At 47.0% G+C, this 21,538-nt stretch overlaps 1 protein-coding gene across 1 annotated transcript in view; it reads left to right on the top strand.

Annotated features, from left to right (window-relative positions):
• Positions 1 to 21,538, top strand: part of CSPG4 (chondroitin sulfate proteoglycan 4) — a 404,024-nt gene that overhangs the window by 356,014 nt on the left and 26,472 nt on the right. The window contains exon 9 of the mRNA XM_085643854.1: positions 10,279 to 10,456. Coding sequence (XP_085499980.1) covers positions 10,279 to 10,456 — 178 coding nt within the window. The remainder of the gene's footprint in view (positions 1 to 10,278; positions 10,457 to 21,538) is intronic.

Raw genomic sequence — 21,538 nt, 5'->3', positions numbered from 1 at the left:
CTCACTCAGTCTTACTCATTCTCTGGATCACTCAGACTGTGACTCACTCAGTCTCATTCATTTTCAGTCAGTCTCACTTAGTCTCACTCATTTTCACTCATTCTCGGTCAATCAATCTTCATTCAGCCTCACTGACTCACCTAGTCTCAATTATTATCACTCATTCCTACTCAGTCCCACTCATTAAGACTCACTGACAGAATCTGTCTCATTGATTCTTACTCTGTTTCACTCATTCTGACTCACTCAGTCTTACACACAGTAAAACTGCCATTCTCCCTCACAGTACACCCACTGTAATAAGAACTTTATTGTTGGTTAATTAAAACCCTTACAATATAAAAACACTTGCAGCATATTCTTAGAAGAAACATTAAATAAAATTACAGAAGTTACAATTTACATTTTACTTAAAACTCTGCAGAGCTTCTCGCCAGTTAATGTTCAACTCGAAGGCCAAGTTCTGGTGAACAGTTTATTGGTGGTCAAAAAGATGGGATACCGCGCTGCTATAGTGGGGAGTAGTTAGCAGCACCGATGACTTCCAACAGTTTTAACACCTTAATGACACATTTTGTTAACCCAATATTCAACTTCGTGTTGTCTGGGCTTAAGGCTGCTATTATGGCTTTGCGGCATGATCGAATTCCGAGCCATTCTTCTCGCAGTAAAAAACGTCTAACAGTAAGCATTGCGGGGCATAGACAAACTATATGTTCCATTCCTTCAGTATGGTAGCCGCACAACCTACTTTGAGTATGATTATCTGGGCGGCGCCATTCTGGGAGGTTCTTTAAAAAAGGCTATTCATCCATCCTTAGGGCCAGGACCTTTCGTTTCAGATAAAGTGCGAACGTGCTTGATAAATAAGGGGGTCCGACTCCTGGTTTAAAATCAGTGATCACTGCCCAGGCGAGTTTCCTTTTTGACAATATTGCCCTGTCCAAATGAAAGGACCACAACCTGACGCTCTTCTAAACAACTGCTTTTAATGCCAGCTGGGAGGGGTTTTTTCCCCAGAATTCCTTGACACCAAGTAGTTGTAAACTATGATCCAGGTGAAGCTGATATTTATGACTGGCATGACTTTTCTGAATTTCTTGCCAGAGTCTGGCCTCCAAGGAACCCTCCCGGGTGTGACAGTCTATTGCAAAACTTTATGAATGCTCCAGCCTCTACGCCGTGATGGTCAAATGGACCGAATTCGAGGTGAACCTGTGCTGGCGGTGTTGACTTTGGCAGATGCAACGCATGTTTAAAAATGTTGATTATTATTTTGTTTAAAAGAGTATGTGCGTTACCCTTCATGATCTCGTGGCCATACGTCAATGAGTTGGTTATCTTCGCCTTCATCATTTTCAACATTGGGATTAAACTAGGACCAAGTAGCTTTTAAGACAGTTTTGTAGCAGCGACCTCTAATGCCAGGGCGTTGGTCCTCAGTACTTCTTTCTGCTTGACAAATGAGCTTCTGGTGTCAAGAAATATTCCCAAATATTTGTAATGAGGTGTTAAATCGATTTTTACGTTATTAAAGTGCCACCCTCCACTCATCTTCTTTAGCTTCCCAAAGGTAATTGTTTTAGTTTTTGATAGATTCAACTCTAAGAGGTTGCTTGTAGTATAAGGGAGCAGTTCATCAAGGAGCCTCTGTAGGCCCAGTTTCCTATCGCTAAGCAGCACCAGGTCATCGGCGTATAAGAGGTTACTGATACGTACTCCGTCTAATTGGGAGGGGGGATGGCAGTTAACACTGTCAAGAATTGCAGAGAGATCCGATATGAACAAGTTAAAAAGGAGTGGAGCCAGCACGCAGCCTTGTTGTACTTCGCTTCTGGTCTCGATCTTCCTAGAAACATGAGAGCCTTCACCCAGCTTGATTCTTATCCATGTTTCAGAATGGAGTTGAACTATTGCAAATAGCAAAGACCGGGGTACGCCCCAGGCCTTTAATTTTTGACACAGTATGCCCCGGGGCACTCGGTCGAAGGCCGCTTTAAAATCTACAAAGCAACAGTGCAATTGAGTTTGTTGAACTGTTGCTTTCTCTATCAAAACGAATAGAGTTAGTAGATTGGTTGTTGTACCAGAATTAGCCACAAAACCCGTCTGATTGAATGGGAGGCACTTTGTTTTGTTGGCCTAGGTCAGCAGATCTTCCAATAAAATGCTGGCATAGTATTTAGACTCAACATCTAAGAGTGCTATCATTCGATAATTACCAGGTTCGTTTCTCTTCCCGCTCTTATAAATGGGATGAATGATGGCACCTCTCCAGGACTCAGGAACTACGTTGTTTAACCTACAATAAAAAAACAGGGGGGTCAGATGGACTGACCAGAATTCGGCTTCCGATTTAAACATAGCCTGGGGAAGACAGTTTGGCCCGGGTGCACCATCGGCCCTAGCTTTCTTTATTGAGCGAAGAATCTTATATTTTAATTCTTCTGGTGTCGCTGTTGTCTCTGGAAATTAATTGATGTTATTCCCACAAGCCACATTGACGGGTTCTTCAAATGTACTAATAGATGAAAAGCTGAGGCCTGGCCGTATTGAATTCATAGCCTCCGACGATAATATCTTTGCGTTGTTTATGCTTAGGAGTTTGGGGCAATTTAATTTGTTGTTGTTAATCTTGAAATGAGATGATAAAAAGTGGGTCCATTCATCAGCACTGATATTTGCGCTGCCATAACCACTTCCGCTTTGCTATCCCCTATTTACCAGAGACCAGAATTGCTTTGAATTTAATTTCTTACTTTCGTAGAGGAGCTTCAGCCAAAATTGATCCGAGGCCTCTTGTTTTTCCCTGCTTACGGCAGACTTAAAAGCTGCTTGAGCTTGCTTGTAGTTGTTAAATTTGATTTTATTATCTGGGCTCTTCCTTGATTGCCGAAGGGCTCGATTTCTGCATAACTTAATTTTTTTTATTGCTGGTGAAATATGAGGTCGAAATACGTACTGCACAGTACTCCTCTTAAGTGGAACTGCTTCTAGTAGTTGATTAATAAAGCTATCCCAGCTGCTAATAGCAGAGGAATCAATATCTGGTAGTTAGATAAGCAATGCTCTGCATTTTTCCATCAAGAAGGGTGCCGCGTCGTCTGGCCATTTCATTCGTTTTAAGTTCTCCGTGTGGCAACCTGCGCGGGTATAGGCGAGCTCCTGGTGACGCGGGGTATTAACGAGAATTGTTATTATTTGAGGACGATGGTCACTCTCACCTTATGGTGCAATGTAATAACTCTCAATCAAAGGGAGAATTTCTGTGTTCCCTAGGTCAAAGTCCATAAAGGAGATGGTTCGGCCATCGGATCGTGTCCAAGCTGGTGGAGTATCCGTAAGGAAACACCCACTGTCTTTGTCACTTACAGTAACACTTACTGTCATTCTCTCTCACAGTCCAAAAATCTGAAGATTCCCCTAGGTGAATATTAATCTCACAAACAATCGCTCTCTCCTCAATGTATGATGCACTCTCACACATGTTTATAAAATGCAACCCTGTCCTGTCACATAAAAAGAATTTGCATTTTAAAATTCCATATACATAAAACAAATGTACATAAACAACAAATATACATTTAAACAAGGGAGAGTTTTTTAAGACAACAAAATTTGTCTTTGAGTAAATACACCTCTACTTTTTATGTCTCTGGGTGTCTATGAAATTAATTAGTAGCATGCACTGAAGATCGCGCCTTCAATTTCTGTCAATGTATTTGGGTGAAAATAACTTATAACAACCACCCTCATTAGGGCTACCATATAAATATCCCCTCCCCAATACAATTACATATGATAGCTATTGATCATACAATCATCAATAATAATCATACACCTCCTGGTCCTCTTCACCTCACTAGGAGCTATCTCGGGCCCCACCTACTTCACTATAGTCAGTCCCAGCTGTATAGACCCCACGGTATCCTTAACTGATGCGGAGTATTCCCCACCAGGAATTAAACATAATGTTCGAGGCATATGAGCTGCAGATTACACACTTTTGCATAGATCGCCATCTGGTGTTGGGCCCGGATGTTTGCAGTTTGTTTTTCCTCTTGGAAAGTCTTTGGAAGTCACGAGGTCGGTGACTCCTCCCTTGGTTCGTATTGCGCATGGGCTTCCGCTCCATCCTCAGATTGTTTTTTTCCGCCATCGGGCTCGGATGTAATACTTCGCGCTCCGGTTCCGAACATTCCAGTTCGACGATCGAAGCAGAATCCTCGCTCTCCACGGTATTGTTTAGATACTGATCTCCTCAATCACCTTCTTCTTCGACACACCCTCGATTCCAGTCATCGACGGCGGCCTTCGGGCCTATCCAGGCTCCGGTCCCGGCTGATGGAAAGAACTCCATTCAAGAAGTGCCCTCGATGTGGGTCCAAATTCCCCCACACCGATCTTCATGAGGTTTGCAACCTCTGCCTCTCCACTGAACACGAGGCTCGAGACTGTCCTGCCTGCAAGTCTTTTAGATCCAAAAAGACTATTCGAGACCGACGGGCCAGACGGAAAATGGTGCACTCCTCGACTTCCGTTCCATTCGACATCTTCAGGGACGACGTCGAAGCTCCGGGACAACAGCACACCGAAGAGGACCTAGTCAGTTCTTCCGAAGCCGACGACTCGGATGTGGAGGCCATCACCCCGGCGCAGAGAGTCGTGAGTAAAATACCCCCTCCCACACCCGCGCCGACACCCAAAAAGGCTTCGGTCACGCCATCGCCTCCGGGCCTAGGCAAGACCAAAGACACTGCTAAGAACACCCCACCTTCGGGCCCGGTGAAGAAGCCAAGTAAGCCTTCCGGCGGCACAGGCTCGAGCCAGCCTGCCAGCGGTGCCAAAAAACACCCTTCGGCACCGAAGAAGAGATCGGCCTCTACCTCGACACAGAGTCCCGCACCAAAGCCCTCGGTGTCCAAACCCAGCCTCTCGGTGCCGACAAAACATCATAAGGCCCTCGGCACCGACACTCCCGCGCCGAAGCCTGTCTCGGCACCGAACAAAAAATCGGAGGTTCCAAAGAAGCACGGCACAGACAAGCCTAAAAAGCCACCGGCCCCGAAAACGTTGGCGCCGACCGAACAACCAGTGTCGCAAGAACTTTTTACACCGGATCCTTTGCAAAAGACACTTACCAAGGATCCAAAAACTGGACATTTGGCACTGTCTTCTAAAAAGAGACATTTGGACAAACCAGCTCCACCTCCACCTCCAAAGAGGAAGGACTGTGCTACCTCCCCTTTCAGAGTGCCTTCCCCACCTCCTCCACCTCCTCCACCCTCTCCACCTCCGCCCCCTCCACCTTCTCCACCCCTGCCTCATCGCTCTCCGACCCCGTCTCCTGACCATGATGATCAGGGGGACCCATACTACGACCCAGCAGATGTGCCACAAGACCCCACTCCTACAGGATCCCCAGACCCCTGGGATGATTATAATAATCCAGACATTCCAGATGTCCCACAAGATGACCTTTATCCATCCAGGCTATCTCCACCAGAAGACTCACTAGGTTTTCACCACCTACTTCAGAGGGCGGCACATTATCACGGGGTAGAGCTACACACTGACCCAGTAGAGGAAGATTTCCTCCTAGACACCTTTGATAATGCACATAGGTCTACTGCTATACTACCTATGCTCAAAGGGGTAATAAAACATGCGCTAGAGGTTTTTAAAGACCCACTCAGGGCTAGGGTCCTAAACCCACGCATAGAGAAAAAGTATAAAGCCGCCCCCACAGATCCTGCATACATCAAAGGGCCAGCGCCACTGGATTCCCTAGTGGTATCCACTGCAAGGAAAAGATCTAATTCCCAGGTATCAGGCGAAGCACCACCGCCTGACAAAGAGTCAAAGCTCCTGGACGCGTCAGGAAAACGCACTGCGTCCCAGGCAGCCAATATATGGCGTATCGCCAACACTCAAGCGCTATTGGCCAGATACGACAGAGCGCATTATGATGAGCTAGAAACCATCATGCACCATCTCCCAGAAAAATATAAAAATAGGGCCAATGAATTAATTCAAGATGGTAAAACCATAACTAATACCTCTATACGCTGTGCCTTGGACCCAGCAGACACAGCCTCCAGGGCCATTAACACTAGTGTCCTCCTCCGTCAACACGCTTGGCTGAGAGTTTCAGGCTTTAAACCTGAGGTACAAGCCTCCATACTAAACCATCCATTTGATCAGGAACATTTATTTGGTCCAAAGATAGATGAGGCCCTCGAGAAGATGAAGAAAGACACAGATACGGCGAAATCTATGGGAGCCCTACAGTCACACCCTCCTAGGTGCTCCTTTCGCCGCTCTTCCTTTCGAGGCACGGGCAGAGGCTACTCCTCAGATAGCGCGTCCACGTCCTACAAATCCCCTCCTCAGTCCACCTTCACAAAAGGTTATCAGAGAGGCGGATATAGAGGCAATAACAATAAAGGCAGAGGCAAAACAAATGCCGCCCGCTCTGCCACACCGCCTACCCAATGACTTTCCCCTGCTCCCTCCACACCATCCCACTCCGGTCGGGGGCAGACTACAAAACTTCCTTCACGTCTGGGAGTCCATCACATCAGACAAATGGGTGACCCAAATTATTCGTTCAGGGTACTGCCTAGAACTCACATCTACCCCCCCCCTAACATTCCACCCAGGCAACGCCCAATGTCACAAGAACATTCCACGTTACTAAAGCAGGAGGTAATCTCCCTCCTACAAAAACAAGCAATAGAACAGGTCCCCCACGATCAGCAAAATGTAGGGGTCTACTCCCTATATTTTCTGATACCAAAAAGAGACGAGACTCTACGACCTATCTTAGATCTACGACCTCTAAACACATACATACATTCGGACCATTTTCACATGGTAACACTTCAGCAGGTACTTCCGCTCCTCTCCCAGAACGACTTTCTCACCACACTGGACTTGAAAGACGCATACTTTCACATTCCGGTACACCATGCCCACAGAAAGTACCTCAGATTCGTAGTGGACGGGCAACACTACCAGTTCAAAGTGCTCCCATTCGGGGTCACAACAGCACCACGGGTATTCACCAAGTGCCTAGCGGTAGTGGCGGCACATCTCAGAAGACAGCACATTCACGTCTTCCCATATCTGGACGACTGGCTCATAAAAGCCGCGTCCTACAACCAATGTGTACACCACACCGCCACTACAATCCAACTACTTCACCAACTAGGCTTCACGGTGAACCACCAAAAGTCCCAGCTAACACCATCCCACATAAAGCAATACCTTGGTGCCACCATAGACACCTCAAAAGCCATAGCCTACCCCAATCCGGCCAGGATTGCAAGCATTCAGGCTTTGCGTCAAAAATTCATACTTCAACACTCCCTCCCAGCAAGAGTGTTTATGCAACTGATAGGGATGATGGCCTCTTGCATTTTCATAGTGCCTCATGCAAGACTCCAGATGCGTCCACTCCAAGAGTGCTTGGCGCGCCAATGGAACCAGGCCCAGGGGCAACTGACAGATCTGGTGTTGGTAGACGGTCGCACCCATCGCTCTCAGCAGTGGTGGAACACCACAAATCTTTCCAGAGGTTGACCGTTCCTGGACCCGGTTCCACAAATAATCCTGACAACAGACGCATCGCTCTCCGGCTGGGGAGCTCATCTACTACACCTCACAGTGCAGGGCACATGGACGCCGCAACAAAAGTTACTCCACATCAACCATCTGGAGTTACTGGCAATCTTTCTAGCCCTAAAATCCTTTCACACACAGATTTTAGGCAAGGCAGTCCTTATCCGCACAGACAACATGACCGCCATGTACTACATCCAAAAACAAGGTGGCACACACTCTCCACAGCTCTCTCAACTAGCACAGAGCATATGGAGATGGGCAATTCCACACAAGATCTTTCTCCTAGCCCAGCATGTCCCAGGAGTCCAAAACACCATGGCAGATCTGCTCAGCAGACAGACGCAGCAGATCCACGAGTGCGAACTTCACCCGCAGGTTCTTCACCCGTTCTTTCAGATGTGGGGGCATCCACAGATAGACCTATTCGCCACCCACGAAAACAAAAAATGCCCAAGCTTCGCCGCCAGATACCCACACCCATTGTCCAAAGACAATGCGATATGGATGAACTGGTCAGGCAAATTTGCGTACGCTTTTCCACCTCTCCCACTAATTCCATTAGTGGTGCGAAAGCTACAACAGCACTCCTTCACACTCATTCTAGTAGCTCCAACGTGGGCCAGACAACCATGGTACACCACGCTGCTGGAACTCTCGGTAGTGCCACACCAAAAGTTACACCTCTCACCATGCCTCCTAACCTAGAACCATGGAGAGATCAGACACCCGGACCCAGCTCAGCTCAACCTTGCGATCTGGCTCCTGAGATCCTAGAATTCGGATACCTTAACCTTCCCCCTGACTGTATGAACATCATTAGAGAAGCTAGGCGCCCTCCTACTAGAGCCTGTTACGCGGCAAAGTGGAAAAGATTTGTTGTTTATTGCCATAACAACACAATCAACCCTCTAGACGTATCTATACAGCACATCATATGCTACTTACTCCATCTACAAAGGTGTAACCTAGCATATACATCCATCCGGCTACACCTCGCAGCAATTGCCGCCTACTTACAAAACAGATAGCACCTATCACTTTTCAGAGTGCCTGCCATTAAAGCCTTCATGGAAGGCCTCAAACGAATAATTCCCCCCAGAGTACACCCTCACCTGTGTGGAACTTAAACATAGTTCTCACAAGGCTAATGGGACCGCCTTTCGAACCTTTGCATAAATGTGAACTGCAATTTCTCACCTGGAAAACAGCTTTCCTTGTAGCCATCACCTCCCTTAGAAGGGTCAGTGAAATACAAGCACTTACTATACAAGAACCTTTTCTCCAAATGCACCTGAACAAGGTTGTCGTCCGTACCAACCCAAAATTCCTACCCAAAGTCATCTCACCCTTTCATCTAAACCAATCGGTAGAATTAACGGGTTTTTTCTCGCAACCTCAAACTGTTGCAGAAAGGGCTCTACACACACTGGATGTTAAAAGGACCTTGCTTTACTACATCCAGAGAACACAACCTTTCAGAAAGACAAAGCAACTGTTTGTCTCTTTCTCTCCACTTCATAAAGGCAACCCCATCTCTAAATCAGGGATAGCTAGGTGGATTGTAAAATGCATACAGATTTGCTACCACAAAGCAAAGCGCACGCTATCTGTTCCCCCTAAAGCCCACTCTACAAGAAAGATAGGGGCTTCTATGGCTTTTCTAGGGAACATCCCATTAGATGATATCTGCAAGGCAGCTACATGGTCAACACCGCACACTTTCACTAAACATTACTGTGTAGATGTGCAAACCAAGCAACAAGCTAGTGTGGGCCAGGCTGTACTAAAAACACTATTTCAAACCACTGCAACAGATACCGGTGGTCGCCGCTAAGGTTGGGAACTGCTATATAGTCTATGCAAAAGTGTGTAATCTGCAGCTCATATGCCTCGAATGGAATATGCTACTTACCAGTATGCATCTGTTCTTGGCATGTAGAGCTGCAGATCTACACACGCCCACCCGCCTCCCCGGCTACCTGTATCTGTTCCAGTCTATCTTATTTAGATACAACACACATAGGTTTCTTCACTGTTATTACTACGCTCCATCTTTCCCTGTTGGCGAAAAACAATCTGAGGATGGAGCCGAAGCCCATGCGCAATACGAACCAAGGGAGGAGTCACCGACCTCGTGACTTCCAACGACTTTCCAAGAGGAAAAACAAACTGCAAACATCCGGGCCCAACACCAGATGGCGATCTATGCAAAAGTGTGTAGATCTGCAGCTCTACATGCCAAGAACAGATGCATACTGGTAAGTAGCATATTCCTTCCCAAGGGGTCCGCCTCTCCAGTAGGTGGACACTTGATACTGAGTAACCCCCGAGTCTTTACTACATGGTCTCCTTCTCACAATATTAAAAAGGGATTCCACTCAGAATGATACACCAGCCTTACTGTTGGGTAAACCAGACTGTTTCAATCATTTTATTGTCTGAAATCAGGGAAGGCATATTTACCTAATTGGATAAATAATGATAGCAACTGGATGTAACCTGTAGAATGTTTTACTCTATATAGCAATGCTAAGATGTACTAAGCACAGCCTGACAAACATAGCTGTAAAAGTTTAAAAATGCCATAGAAACCCTTTAAATCTTGCTTGGTTTGTGATATCTTCCCAATTTCATATCTCTCCTAACTAACAGGTGGATGCGGGAGAAGTTTTCTACCAGCATACAATGCCGCCAGTGCCATTTTGGAATTCTCAAGATGCTTTTAGTTTCCGCGTTTCTTCCTCCAATGCGACGACCGAGCTGCAAAGTCTCCATGTGAACATCTCCTTTGAAGCAAGGTGGTGCTCCAGCCACTTATGGGTAAACAAAGGTAAGCTAAACACAGAGACCCTGCACTCGAGGGTGGGCTAGGTTCTTGTGCAGTCATCTGGCAAGACATCATGGTTTGCATAATCACTCTAGAATGAAGAAACCACAGAACCCATACAAGTCCCTCTTCCAATCATGGGAACTCTCCGTGGCCTACTTTACAGCTACTATGCTTATTGCATGCAGATATGCCTATGTTTGAGAGACATTCACAATCAGTGCCCATTTACTGACCAATACACATTCCTCTAGTCAAACAATAGCCTCAGCAACACGTCCACCTTGCTCCCACCATCCATATACATCCAGACTATGCTCCAGTTTCAAGAGCATGGATGTAATACTGTGTAGAATGATAGCCTACTATGTTCATATAATAGAAGCACTCTGATCCCATCAGCTCTCTTTATAATTGCTTGGTCAACGGCTTCCATTCATCTTTGAAGACGCCAGCCCAGTGAAGGATGAATCCACCGTGCAGCCACGGGCCCTCAGGTAAGAGCGGTGGGGCCGGGTGGTGGGGATTTTGACAGACAATCACGAGGGGAAATTAAATAAATAATTAATTTGCCCTCGTTGTTGTTTGTCGATATCCCCCCACCCGCCCTCACGGCTCTTACCTGCACGGGCCACGGCTGCCATCATGGCCCCTTCCCTGCAGTTTTCAGACACATTCTATCTACCTGACACTTCCAAAGTACCACATATGCCAAATGTGGTTATTTATATCTCCACATCAAAACATATAGCAGTAAAGAAACGCTGAAATCCATCTTTCACCCAATACACAGCTTCTACAACAACTCTGCTTAAATTCATGGGTGACTGCTAGCTTACCCATGCCAAGGATCCCTGATTGTCATTGGCCCATCCCAAAATAATGGGGCTCCATGCAAAATATGTTGAGGGGTGGCTCAGATTCCCTCAAGCCATGAAATGACTGTAGTCTGGTTGCTGTGAGCATCTGGGTCAACGGAGAAGGACTTCTGAGATGACCACTGAGGTGTGGTTATCGAGTTATGGGAAGCAACATCTGTCGGTGTGATTCCATAGGGTATATGAGAGGTAGACACTCAAATTATAATGTAATTATTATAATTGTAATAAAGACTAAAATATATAGGCAGCAACACAGCACTATCCAAGCCAAAAGGGCAGTGGGATGCTGTGTTTGTGTACACCAAAGAAAAGAGGGGTAACCAGGGAAGGACCAGTAATCTATATGAAAACATGTGCCAGTCAGAGATGGTGTTAAATCAGTAACAGGATGCCAAAATGGCAAGAATGGGAGTTGGTGACATAAGTAGAGGCGGGATCTTTTTTCTATTTTATTTAAAAGCAAAGATACAGCCTGCTGCTAAACAAATCAACACCATGAACAATGAAGGAAGTGAAGGCGCAGTCAAGGCTGGCAAACTAAGAAGAAACTACCCAATCTTTAAAAAGGTCAGATTCCGCCTACTCCTGCTGGGCAGAAGGAAGACAACATTTAGAGCAGGGCTTCATGTCCGAAGCCCCTCCCAACTTCCCGCAGAATCCCACAGGCAGACAAGCCCTAGTTGCATTGGAACCCAGACCATCGCCAGACTGGCACTCTGCACCCCTGACAATGCAAGAGCTACCCTTCGGTCCTCAGCCCTCCATGTGAGCCCAGTACTTTTGTTAGATTCCAAGAGACCGTAACTGTTTATAGTTTTTATTTGTTTTAAAGATTTTAGTGCTATTACTGAACATGTTTAAACAGTATAGTACCCCTGTGGTCACCAGTGCCCCCTCCCACACAATGAAAGGATTGATTACATTGGCTCCATTCGATTCTCAATAACATATGTAAGTTTAGACATCACATATATAGCCTTTCTCAGATCACCAAGCAGATCGCCCTTTATAACTCCTCTTGGTAAAGCAGGGATGCTGCTAGAAGCCTTCTAATGCCTTTAGGCCTCGACACCCTCTGTAGTTCCTCCGCATACAGTCCAATTGAGGTTTGCAATGAGTACTGTCCAGCAGCCAGGACTTTTTGGTTGGTATTTCACGTTTGCCCCAGTGCAGCGCCGCCACCTGCCTCTTTGCCAGCAGTAGAGCCGCTGATTTACAGGTGACTGGCTGTGAATTCTTGACCCATCCAAGCAGACTAATCCTAGGGTCACAGTGCACCTGCACCATATCAGTGAGCGCCCCTCAGCCGCGGTCCGTGCAGGTAACAGCAGTGGTGTAGTGGGGCCGCGTGGGGGGAGAGGAGGGTGATTTCGAGGGGCGAAGCAGAGGGAAAATTATTTATGTATTTATTTTTCCTCAACATCGTCCTTCGAAATCCCCCACCCCATGCCGCCCCACCGCTGTTACCTGTACGGACCGCGTCTGGCGCCCTTTTGACTTGAGTCCAATAGCACCTAATTGATTCACAGTGCCAGGCCAGGTGCATAAAGTCCACCTATGTTGCCCCACATCAAACACAACATGCATTTACCCTGAAAACTAAATTTGTAGAGTTTAGTTGGTGTGCAATACATTTGCTGTAGATATTTAAAGTGTAATATTCGCAAGTTACAATTCGATGTGAGAATATGTAACTGTGCGCAGCAGAACTTCCATTCCTCCATGCTCAGAGGCGTATCCGGCACCGGGTTCCAGTCCCCCAGTGCCTTATCCTGTGTCTGCGGTTTCTCTACCTACGCCGCATTGTATAATTTGGTAATTAGGTGCCTACGAATGTCACTAGTTACTACTATCTGCAATGTGGTTAGTGTTGGTGGTTCCCCTTGGTACTGTGCATAGAATCCTCACAGGGCTGCCCGTAGGGGATAATATGTAAAAGCCAATAATGGGGTAGGACGTTGGGTGTGTGAGATGTTCTAGTGACACAAACAAACCATTATGATATGCATCTCCCATAGTCTTGAGGCCTGCGCGGACAAGCGATTGCCACCCAGAGTCCTCCCTAGATACCGATATGCAGGATGGCAGCGCAACGCTAGATCAGTGCATATAGGGGATCTTACACGCCCAAGCTCTCCAGGCTGACGCTGTAGAATGGACTGTGTTGATTTCTGTATGTGACAACCCTTCCCTCTTCTTAGGCAGCAGGGATAAGGAAAGCATCATCATGTTCCATTCCTATCTACGGTATATATTCCTGTGGTGCATGCCAGAAGGGAGCAACATGGACCTGTGCACATAGATAATAGAGGTGGAAGTCCGACACGTTGAACCCGCCCCTTGTGTGTGGCATCATGAGTGTATCCCAGCTGATTCTTGGTTGTTTCCCTGCTCATACTAAAGTTCGCAGATGCACCCTAAGATTTTTAAAGAAATACATCAGCAGTACAATGAGTATGTTGACAAATAAGTATAGAAACTTGGGTAGGAATTAGCGGTGGGTGGTGAAATCTGCTCCGCTAGCAGAGTTTTACTCCGCATTCCGTTGGGAACACAGAGTTCAAGCAAAAAACTCCTAGTCAGCTGTGTAGCAGAGTTAGCTCCTGCACCCACATCCCTTCGGTAAAGCAACTTTACCTTTACATACTGAAAAGCATATAGCCAATTCACAAAAGTGAGAGAGGTGATGATTTTGGGGTCCCCCCCTAACCTAAGGGGAGGACCATGCAGATGCATTGAACACAAAGAGCACATCTTGCTGAACGGTTCGGTGGTGGTCCCATCTTCCTAGGACCACCCCAAACTAAGTTATGGGTAAAAATACAATGCCAACCAAAGGCCCCGCAAAGCATTATGGAGAGAGAGTGCAGAGAATATTCTAGTATCTGCTCTCCTGCTGAGCTAGGGAGAGCCGCTGCTACTTGAGGAATGGTTTCCTCTAAGTCTGGTGGGTCTGATGGAGGTGCCCATCCCACCGGGCAACTCAACAGTGATTCTTGGTGGAGGGCAGCTCGGGGGGCCTGTGAGATGTTGGCCTGGTATATGCTGTCCACTAGTTATAGTGGGCATCTTGCACCAGTCCAAACAACCCTTATTGATGATAGGTTTAAGACAACCTTTATTGAAAACTATCATAGTGGTAGCTATGGAGAGCAGCATTTAGGCTAAGTCTCGAAGGAATGTAAAGCAGCTTGGTTTACCAGATTATAACCTCTCCAATGACCAAATGAAAGGAGAACCACACAAGGTATATATATAAAATATATGTTTTTATTACTAAACACTCTCTTCTAACCTCTTTATGAGATTAGAGAGCAAGGAATACAATATTACAGTTCTAAAACGACAGTAAATAGCACAATATACAATGGGCCCCATGGGGAGACCATGCCATGTATTAAGAAAGTGGTATAAGAACCACGACTTGACTAGACACAGTGCCTAGAGCACATAGAATCGCTGGGACCCCAAGGAACCACCCAAGGTAGTGACACAGGGGACCCACGGCGGACGCCTGCAGTGTGAGAACCCAGCCGTGAGCTCCGTACAATCCTATGGGAAAGTCGCAGTTGGAATTTTAAAGATCAAGGACACTTAGGAGAGGACTTGGAACAAAATCTTTTAGACTCAGAAGGTTGTAAGGCCAGCACCCATGTGAGCACCAGAGTACTCGTGTTACCTAACCCAGGGAAGCCGGGTGCATAGGTGTCAAATGGTGTCGGGAATCATCGCTATTTTTAATGGCGAGTTGCTGCAAAGTGCTGCTGCAGTGGAAAGGAAAAGTGTCCAGTATGATGCAAACCTGGATCGAAGATGAGACGAACCTGAAAGCAGAGGGGACAGAGTCTGGGTCACTTGCCAGTGACCAGGGGCACGATAGACGAAAGCCCACCAATGTCGGGTGTTTCAGGTGCGATGAGGTGAAGCTGGACTCCACTGCCACGGGGACCAGGAGGCGTCGACAACAACCACAGTCCGCAGGCGAGCTGTCTCACGAAGGATGTCGAATGCTGGCGGGTCGGTGTCCGGATTGGAGACCAACAAGCCTTGGCAATGACAACCCACGTGGTAAGAGTAAAACGGCTTTGGTGTGGACCAGCAAGGTCCTGTGGACTCCTCTCGCGATGGAGAGTCAGGGCACATCTGGAGCAACCAGGTAAGCCAGTTGAAAGTTGAAGTAACCTTCTCAGGGACCCACAAGTCAATGGACTAGGGATCGTGAAGGGACGTCGAGAGGAATCACTAAATACCAGCCCACGGGACACTGGAGGGGTGTAGGCCAGTAATCTTCGGTGGAATCACTGCTCGGGTCTGGACTACAAGTATCCTAAAGCTCAGCCTCAGTAATTGCCAAGAAGAATATGCTGCTGCAAATGGGCACGGTGTCCAGGGGTTTGGGTTGCACGGTCCTCACCAGGGGTTTGGATCTCAGGATTGCTTAGAGCACAGAACAGCCTCAGGGAATCTTGGAAACCCACCTCCTGTGTTGCAAAGTCATCGGAGTCCTTCAGGAGCTGTGTAGTTGCAAACCGGACAGATGCGTCTTTGGTGCCTGCCTTGCAGGGGAGTAACTCCTTTATACCAGGGGAGATTCTTCGGTCATCCAACGTCATGTAGATAGTAGAAGTTCTGGGATTCTGTAGCAGAGTTTCGTCAAGGTAAATCTAAAGTCCTGTACCCAGGGGTTCCTACTTTATACCTAAGGAAGGGGTGGAACAAACTCTGGGGACCCACCTATGGGAGGGTCAGGACAGAGGGGTGGCTACACCCACGTCCTTTGTCCAGTTTCGCACCAGAGCAGGGGCTGGTAGCCCCTGCAACCGGTTTGAGCTGGACTATGCACAGGGACACTAAATGTGCCCCCGGTACAGACATCAAAGCACTCTTGGAGTGCACCCACCCAGCCCCAATACACTAAAGCCTGTCTGGGAGGTGGTTACACCTCCCTGTGACAGGAAACCTATTTTCCATCCATCCCCTGCTGGAATTTCGCCCAGCAGCAGGAGGGCAGACTTGTGTCTCTGGCTGGCAGCATCCATTTTGTGATCCCAGGGTTCTGTGAAGCTGGTACCGGGTGTACCGGTGAAGTCATGTTTCTCCCTCTAGTAGGTTGGAATCATACCTCGCACACCACTTACTGGTGTGGAAGTATGATTCCAAGGTGTTTGACACTAAACACGACATGTTTCCATGCAGCCATTCCAAAGTTAGCATTTACCGCGAGGTTATAATGCACTTCAGAGTATATGGTTTGGCTGCATCGCAAACAACCCCGGAATAAAGTTTCCGAAGACTGCAGAGGGGCTCTGCTCATGCATGGGCACCCTTTCACATAAAACCCAGCACCCTTCCTTCAGGATTGATAAGGCCTGCCATAGGAGTGACTGATAGGTTTATATGTGCAGTTATATGGATAGATATAGTGAACCTATATCTAAGTAAGGGGTGCATACACCACCTTACACAGGCTGCTGTAGCAGACCTGTTGTGTCATTTTGAATGGTCTCCCAGGGGTGACATAATACATGCTGCAGCCCCTGAGAGGCCTCAGGGATACCTATGCCCTGGGTATATAAGATACCATATACTGGGGACTTATAAGGGTACCCCAGAATCCAATCCGTGGTGTGCCTAAAGTACATGCAATCTATTTTAGGGAGAAAGAAGATGGACTGGGGTCCTGATTAGCAGGATCCCAGTCAAACTAAGTCAAAAACCAGCTAAACACCAGGTCAAAAGTGGGGGTATCCATGCAGTCAAATTCCACCTTCCTACAGAGCCCACCCCGGCTGTCCTCTCCAGCTCTCTGCCCCAGCAGTATCCATGCGTGCTGCCTCATTTAGGAGCCGGCAACAGCAGGCAGAGGGCAGCCCTCTGAGGTCACCTCCTGATCCCCTCAGACACCAGGAGGGAGGAAACACATGGGGGCGGGGATGGGGTCCAGAGGACGCAAGGAGGAGGGCAGCCCGATGCCAGAGCAGGTCCGAGCTGCCCTCCACCAAGGATCACTGTTGAGGTGCCTAGTGGGATGGGCACCTCCATCAGACCCACCAGACTTAGGGGAAACCATTCCTCAAGGGGCAGGGGCTTTCCAGGGCTCAGCAGGAGAGCCGGGAGAGCAGATACTATAATATTCACTGCATTCTAGAATCTCATCCCATAATGCTTTGAGGGGTCTTTGGTTGGGATTGTATTTTTTGCCAATAACTTTTCTTGGGGTGGTCCCAGGAGGATGGGCTCACCACCTTATCATTCAGCATGATGTGCTCTTTGTGTTCAAAGCATCTGCTTGGTCCTCTGCCTAGGTTAGGGGGGGACCCCAAAATTATCACTTCTCTCACTGCTTGCTATATTTCCAATTTCATTTTTGTAAGATAACTATATGCTCTTTAGCATGTAACGGTAGAGTTGTTTATTCCTTTACCAAAGGTATGTGTGAGGTTTCAGTTTTATTAATTAGGGGTGGAGCGGAATTATTACGAAGTTTATTTTCAACTCTGTGGAATTCCACTTAGTGATGCTCCACCAACTTCACCCATCCTTAGTAGGAACACTATTTATAAAACAGCAATCCTATCTGCCAACGACATTGGGAGCCATGTCCACCTGGTGGCATGGTCCTCCAGGTTTTACATATTTTTATCTGAGCACCAAATCAGAGTCTCTAAGAATCAATACCCCCAAGTATTTAGCAGGGTCCTTACTCCACATCAGTGGGAAATCAAGCGGGGTCTCCGAGGTGCTCGTTCTTAGAAGGAATATGGCTGATTTTGACCAGTTGATGCTCTGACCAAAGTTTAAACTGAATGTATTCTCTAATTACAGGAAGTAGATGTGTTGGTGGGCCTCAAATATACAATACCACATATAGGGAAATGAAATGAAAATTGGATTTCTAAAGCGTACTCATACCCACGGGTGTCTAGGCACTGAAGCTCCAGTGGGAAAGAGAAGAAGGGTAGCAAAACCCCAGACAGCAGCGAGGCCTCAGAGTAATGAAAGAACATATTTGAACTAATTATTAAAAAGCCAGGTTTTGAGCGCTTTGCGAAAGGTGAGCAGATTGTTTGAGGTTTTGAGGGTAAGTGGCATAGTATTCCAGATTTCAGCAGTCGTGACTGCAAAACTCTTTCCTCCCCAGGTAGGCCTCCTAAACTTGGGGACAAACAGATTAGCCTGTGAGGCCGATCTTAGGTTTCTGGCCGGGATGTAGCGATGGAAGAGTTGCCTAATAAAGACTGGTCCCTCGGAGTGGAGGGCTTCAAAGGCTAAGCACAAGGATTTGAACATAACCCTTTTCTTAACCGGGAGCCAGTGAAGTGATGGGAGAGACTTGGATACCGACTGATGTTTTGGAATCCCTAACAGCAGCCTGGCAGCCGCGTTCTGGACCAATTATAGGAAATACTAAGAGGGCAGAGTTGAAAATTAAGGGCAGCTGTGGCATGCCTTTGCTGAATGTCACAAGCCAGTGACTCCAACATTAATGCAAATAATACGGGTGACAAGGGGCACCCCTGTCTTGTACCCTTCCCGATGGGGAGTTCCTCCGATGTGTGCCCATTGATCCGTATGCGTGCTACCGGGTCTGTGTATAGGAGACGTATCCAAGCTGAAAGGCTTCCAGCATCTTCATACAGGCCATTACCGTAAACATGTATTTCCATTCTTTAGGGACAAATGCCTTTGCGGAGTCCAGTAGGACCTCCACAGCTGGTAGGGAGGGATTCAAGTGATGTAACAAAGCAAATTATGTTCAGTGGGTCTGGATGGAATGAAGCCGCACTAGTCAGGTAGCACTAGGTTAGGGAGTAGGGGTTGAAGGCAGGTTGCTAAAATGTTTGCCAACATTTTAGTGTCTTTGTTGATCAGACAAGGGTCTGTACGACTTGCAGTGTCCAGGTGCTTTGTTGGGTTTCAACAAGGTCACTATTAAGGCTTTGTGCAAGGAGGGGGGTAATTGCTGCTTTTGATAAGCCTCCTCATACATAGCGTGTAGGGCCAAGAGTTGCGCAAACTCATAGAACTCGCTACTCAGACCATATAACCCCGGTGCTTTACAGCTGGGGAGTGTGCACATAGTTTCCTTTATCTCTTCCACCATAATGGGTTGTACCAAACATTCCTGCTGTTGAGGGGACAGCCACACTAGTGCCACATCTTCAAGATAAGCCCCTATCTCATATGTCGTAGCTGCTGCTCGAGTACTTGAGAGGTCAGTGTAGAAGCGTTTGAAAGAGGTTAATATAGAGGGTGTATCATAATGGTCATTCATTTTCGAGGTAGTTATTTTTACTATGTGTCTGACCCTTTCAGATTTCTAAATTTTTCAGCCAAACTGCGCCCTAGGCACCCCCGCCCCCTCTCCATAGGAACGAGCGATGTGGCGTTTGGCAGAAACTGCAACTCTTGTACAGCTAGGTCCTGAAAAGTGGTTAAGTGCTCCCTGATCGTAGCAAGAGTTACATGTCGTGGCTTGCTCTTGTATTCCCATTCAAGAGCACGTAATGTATCTTCAGTCTTTTGTAACTGAGTGCATATCAATTTTAAGGCCCCCGCTTGTGTACTAATACAGATTCCTCCAATTGTGACCTTAAACGCCTCCCACAGTGTTCCCATCTCCCCTACTGAGCCGTCATTCTTTAGGAAGTATTCAATAATTGCTGATCTGAGCCAGTCTCAGAACATTGTGTCCAATAATGCCTGAAATCTCCACGTCTCCACGTCATTGTGGGAATTAGAGTCTCAATTTCACTGGTACGTGATCTGATAACGTTTTAGGCATGTGTGTGATCTCCGCTACCCATGGGCAAATCTCGTGGGATAACAGCCAGTAGTCCAGTCTGGACCACAACCTGTGCACTGAAGAGATGAAGGTTCCTTCTTGCAGTGTCAGATGTTGCAGCAACCAGATATCTTCCAGCCCATACTCCTCAAGTCCTGTCCGTATTACCATGATGGATTGCTTAATGTGCCAGTCCGCCATTGCAGACCTGTCCATCTTTGGGTCCAGGTCTGTGTTGAGGTCTACTCCCCAGACTATATTGGTAGGGGCAAGGTGTTATCATGGCACCATACGGACATGAAGAACCCCAGGTCATCTACATTGGGACAAAGGTCATGGGAGTGCCCCAAAGGCTACCCTGTGCTACTGCGAGATGGCCTTGCTCATCCACTACTGAGTGTGTCACTGTAAATGCAATCTCTTTTTTTTAGCAGTATCATGACACCTGTAGAGTATGACGCGTATGATGATGCCAGTCTATACACCGCCTATGGCATGTTCTATACTGTGTGCCAGATGCATCTCCTGTAGAAAAGCAATCTGTATTTTATGGTCTCGTAATCCAGATGGGAGAGGATCAAAGCCTGGACTACAAGCCTTCTGGAGAGAAAGGGGGGGTGTAGGATTTTACACAGCATTCTGAGAATGCCGTAGCAGCTGGCCGAGAGTTTTGTTGCCTGGGTTTCCATAGACAAGGAATTGTCCAGCCATACACCAAGACTTTTTATAACTGTCTTGGGGGAAGCAGGCGTGCCTAGGCAATCATGCCAGCCAAGGCTCAGGTAGGGACTGATATTATTCCCTAATATCATGAGCTTGGTTTTGTCCTTATTTAACTTGAGGCAAAACCTGTCCATCCAGCTTGCTACTTTCCCTGAACAAGGTTCCAAAGAGGGGGCTTGAGAATCTTGCCCAGGAATGAGAAAGAAAACCAATTGGGTATCATCAGCATATGATACTATGGAGATCCCAAATGGCAATACAACGTCTGCAGACAGACGCATATATAGGTTGAATAGTGTGGGTCTCAAGGACGAGCCCTGTGGTACTCCACACTTCAAAGGAAAAATGTCTGAAGCACAGGATTCATCAAAGACCTGGAAGGTCCTATCCCTCAGAAAAGAGTTGAGATAATTCAAAGCCTGTCCTAAGATTCCAGCACTATAAGATCTTTCGATAAGGATATCATGGTTTACAGTGTCAAAAGACACGCTTAGTTCAAGAAGTATGATGGCCACCGTACCTCCTGGATATAGCAGCATTTTTTATTACTCCACTGCCGCCAAGAGGGTGGTTTCCATGCTGTGCTTTGGTCGGAACCCCGTTTGGGTTGGGTGAAGGACTTTGTTGACTTCTAAGAATTCTGAGAGGTACTGGTTAACATGTTTTTCTAATCCTTTGCTCAGTACGAGCGAGATG

The sequence above is a fragment of the Triturus cristatus genome, chromosome 3_1, assembly GCF_964204655.1.
Source record: "Triturus cristatus chromosome 3_1, aTriCri1.1, whole genome shotgun sequence".
Classification (NCBI taxonomy): Eukaryota; Metazoa; Chordata; class Amphibia; order Caudata; family Salamandridae; genus Triturus; species Triturus cristatus.
The sequence above is the reverse complement of the archived record's forward strand: the minus strand, read 5'-3'. Positions and strand labels throughout refer to the sequence as shown.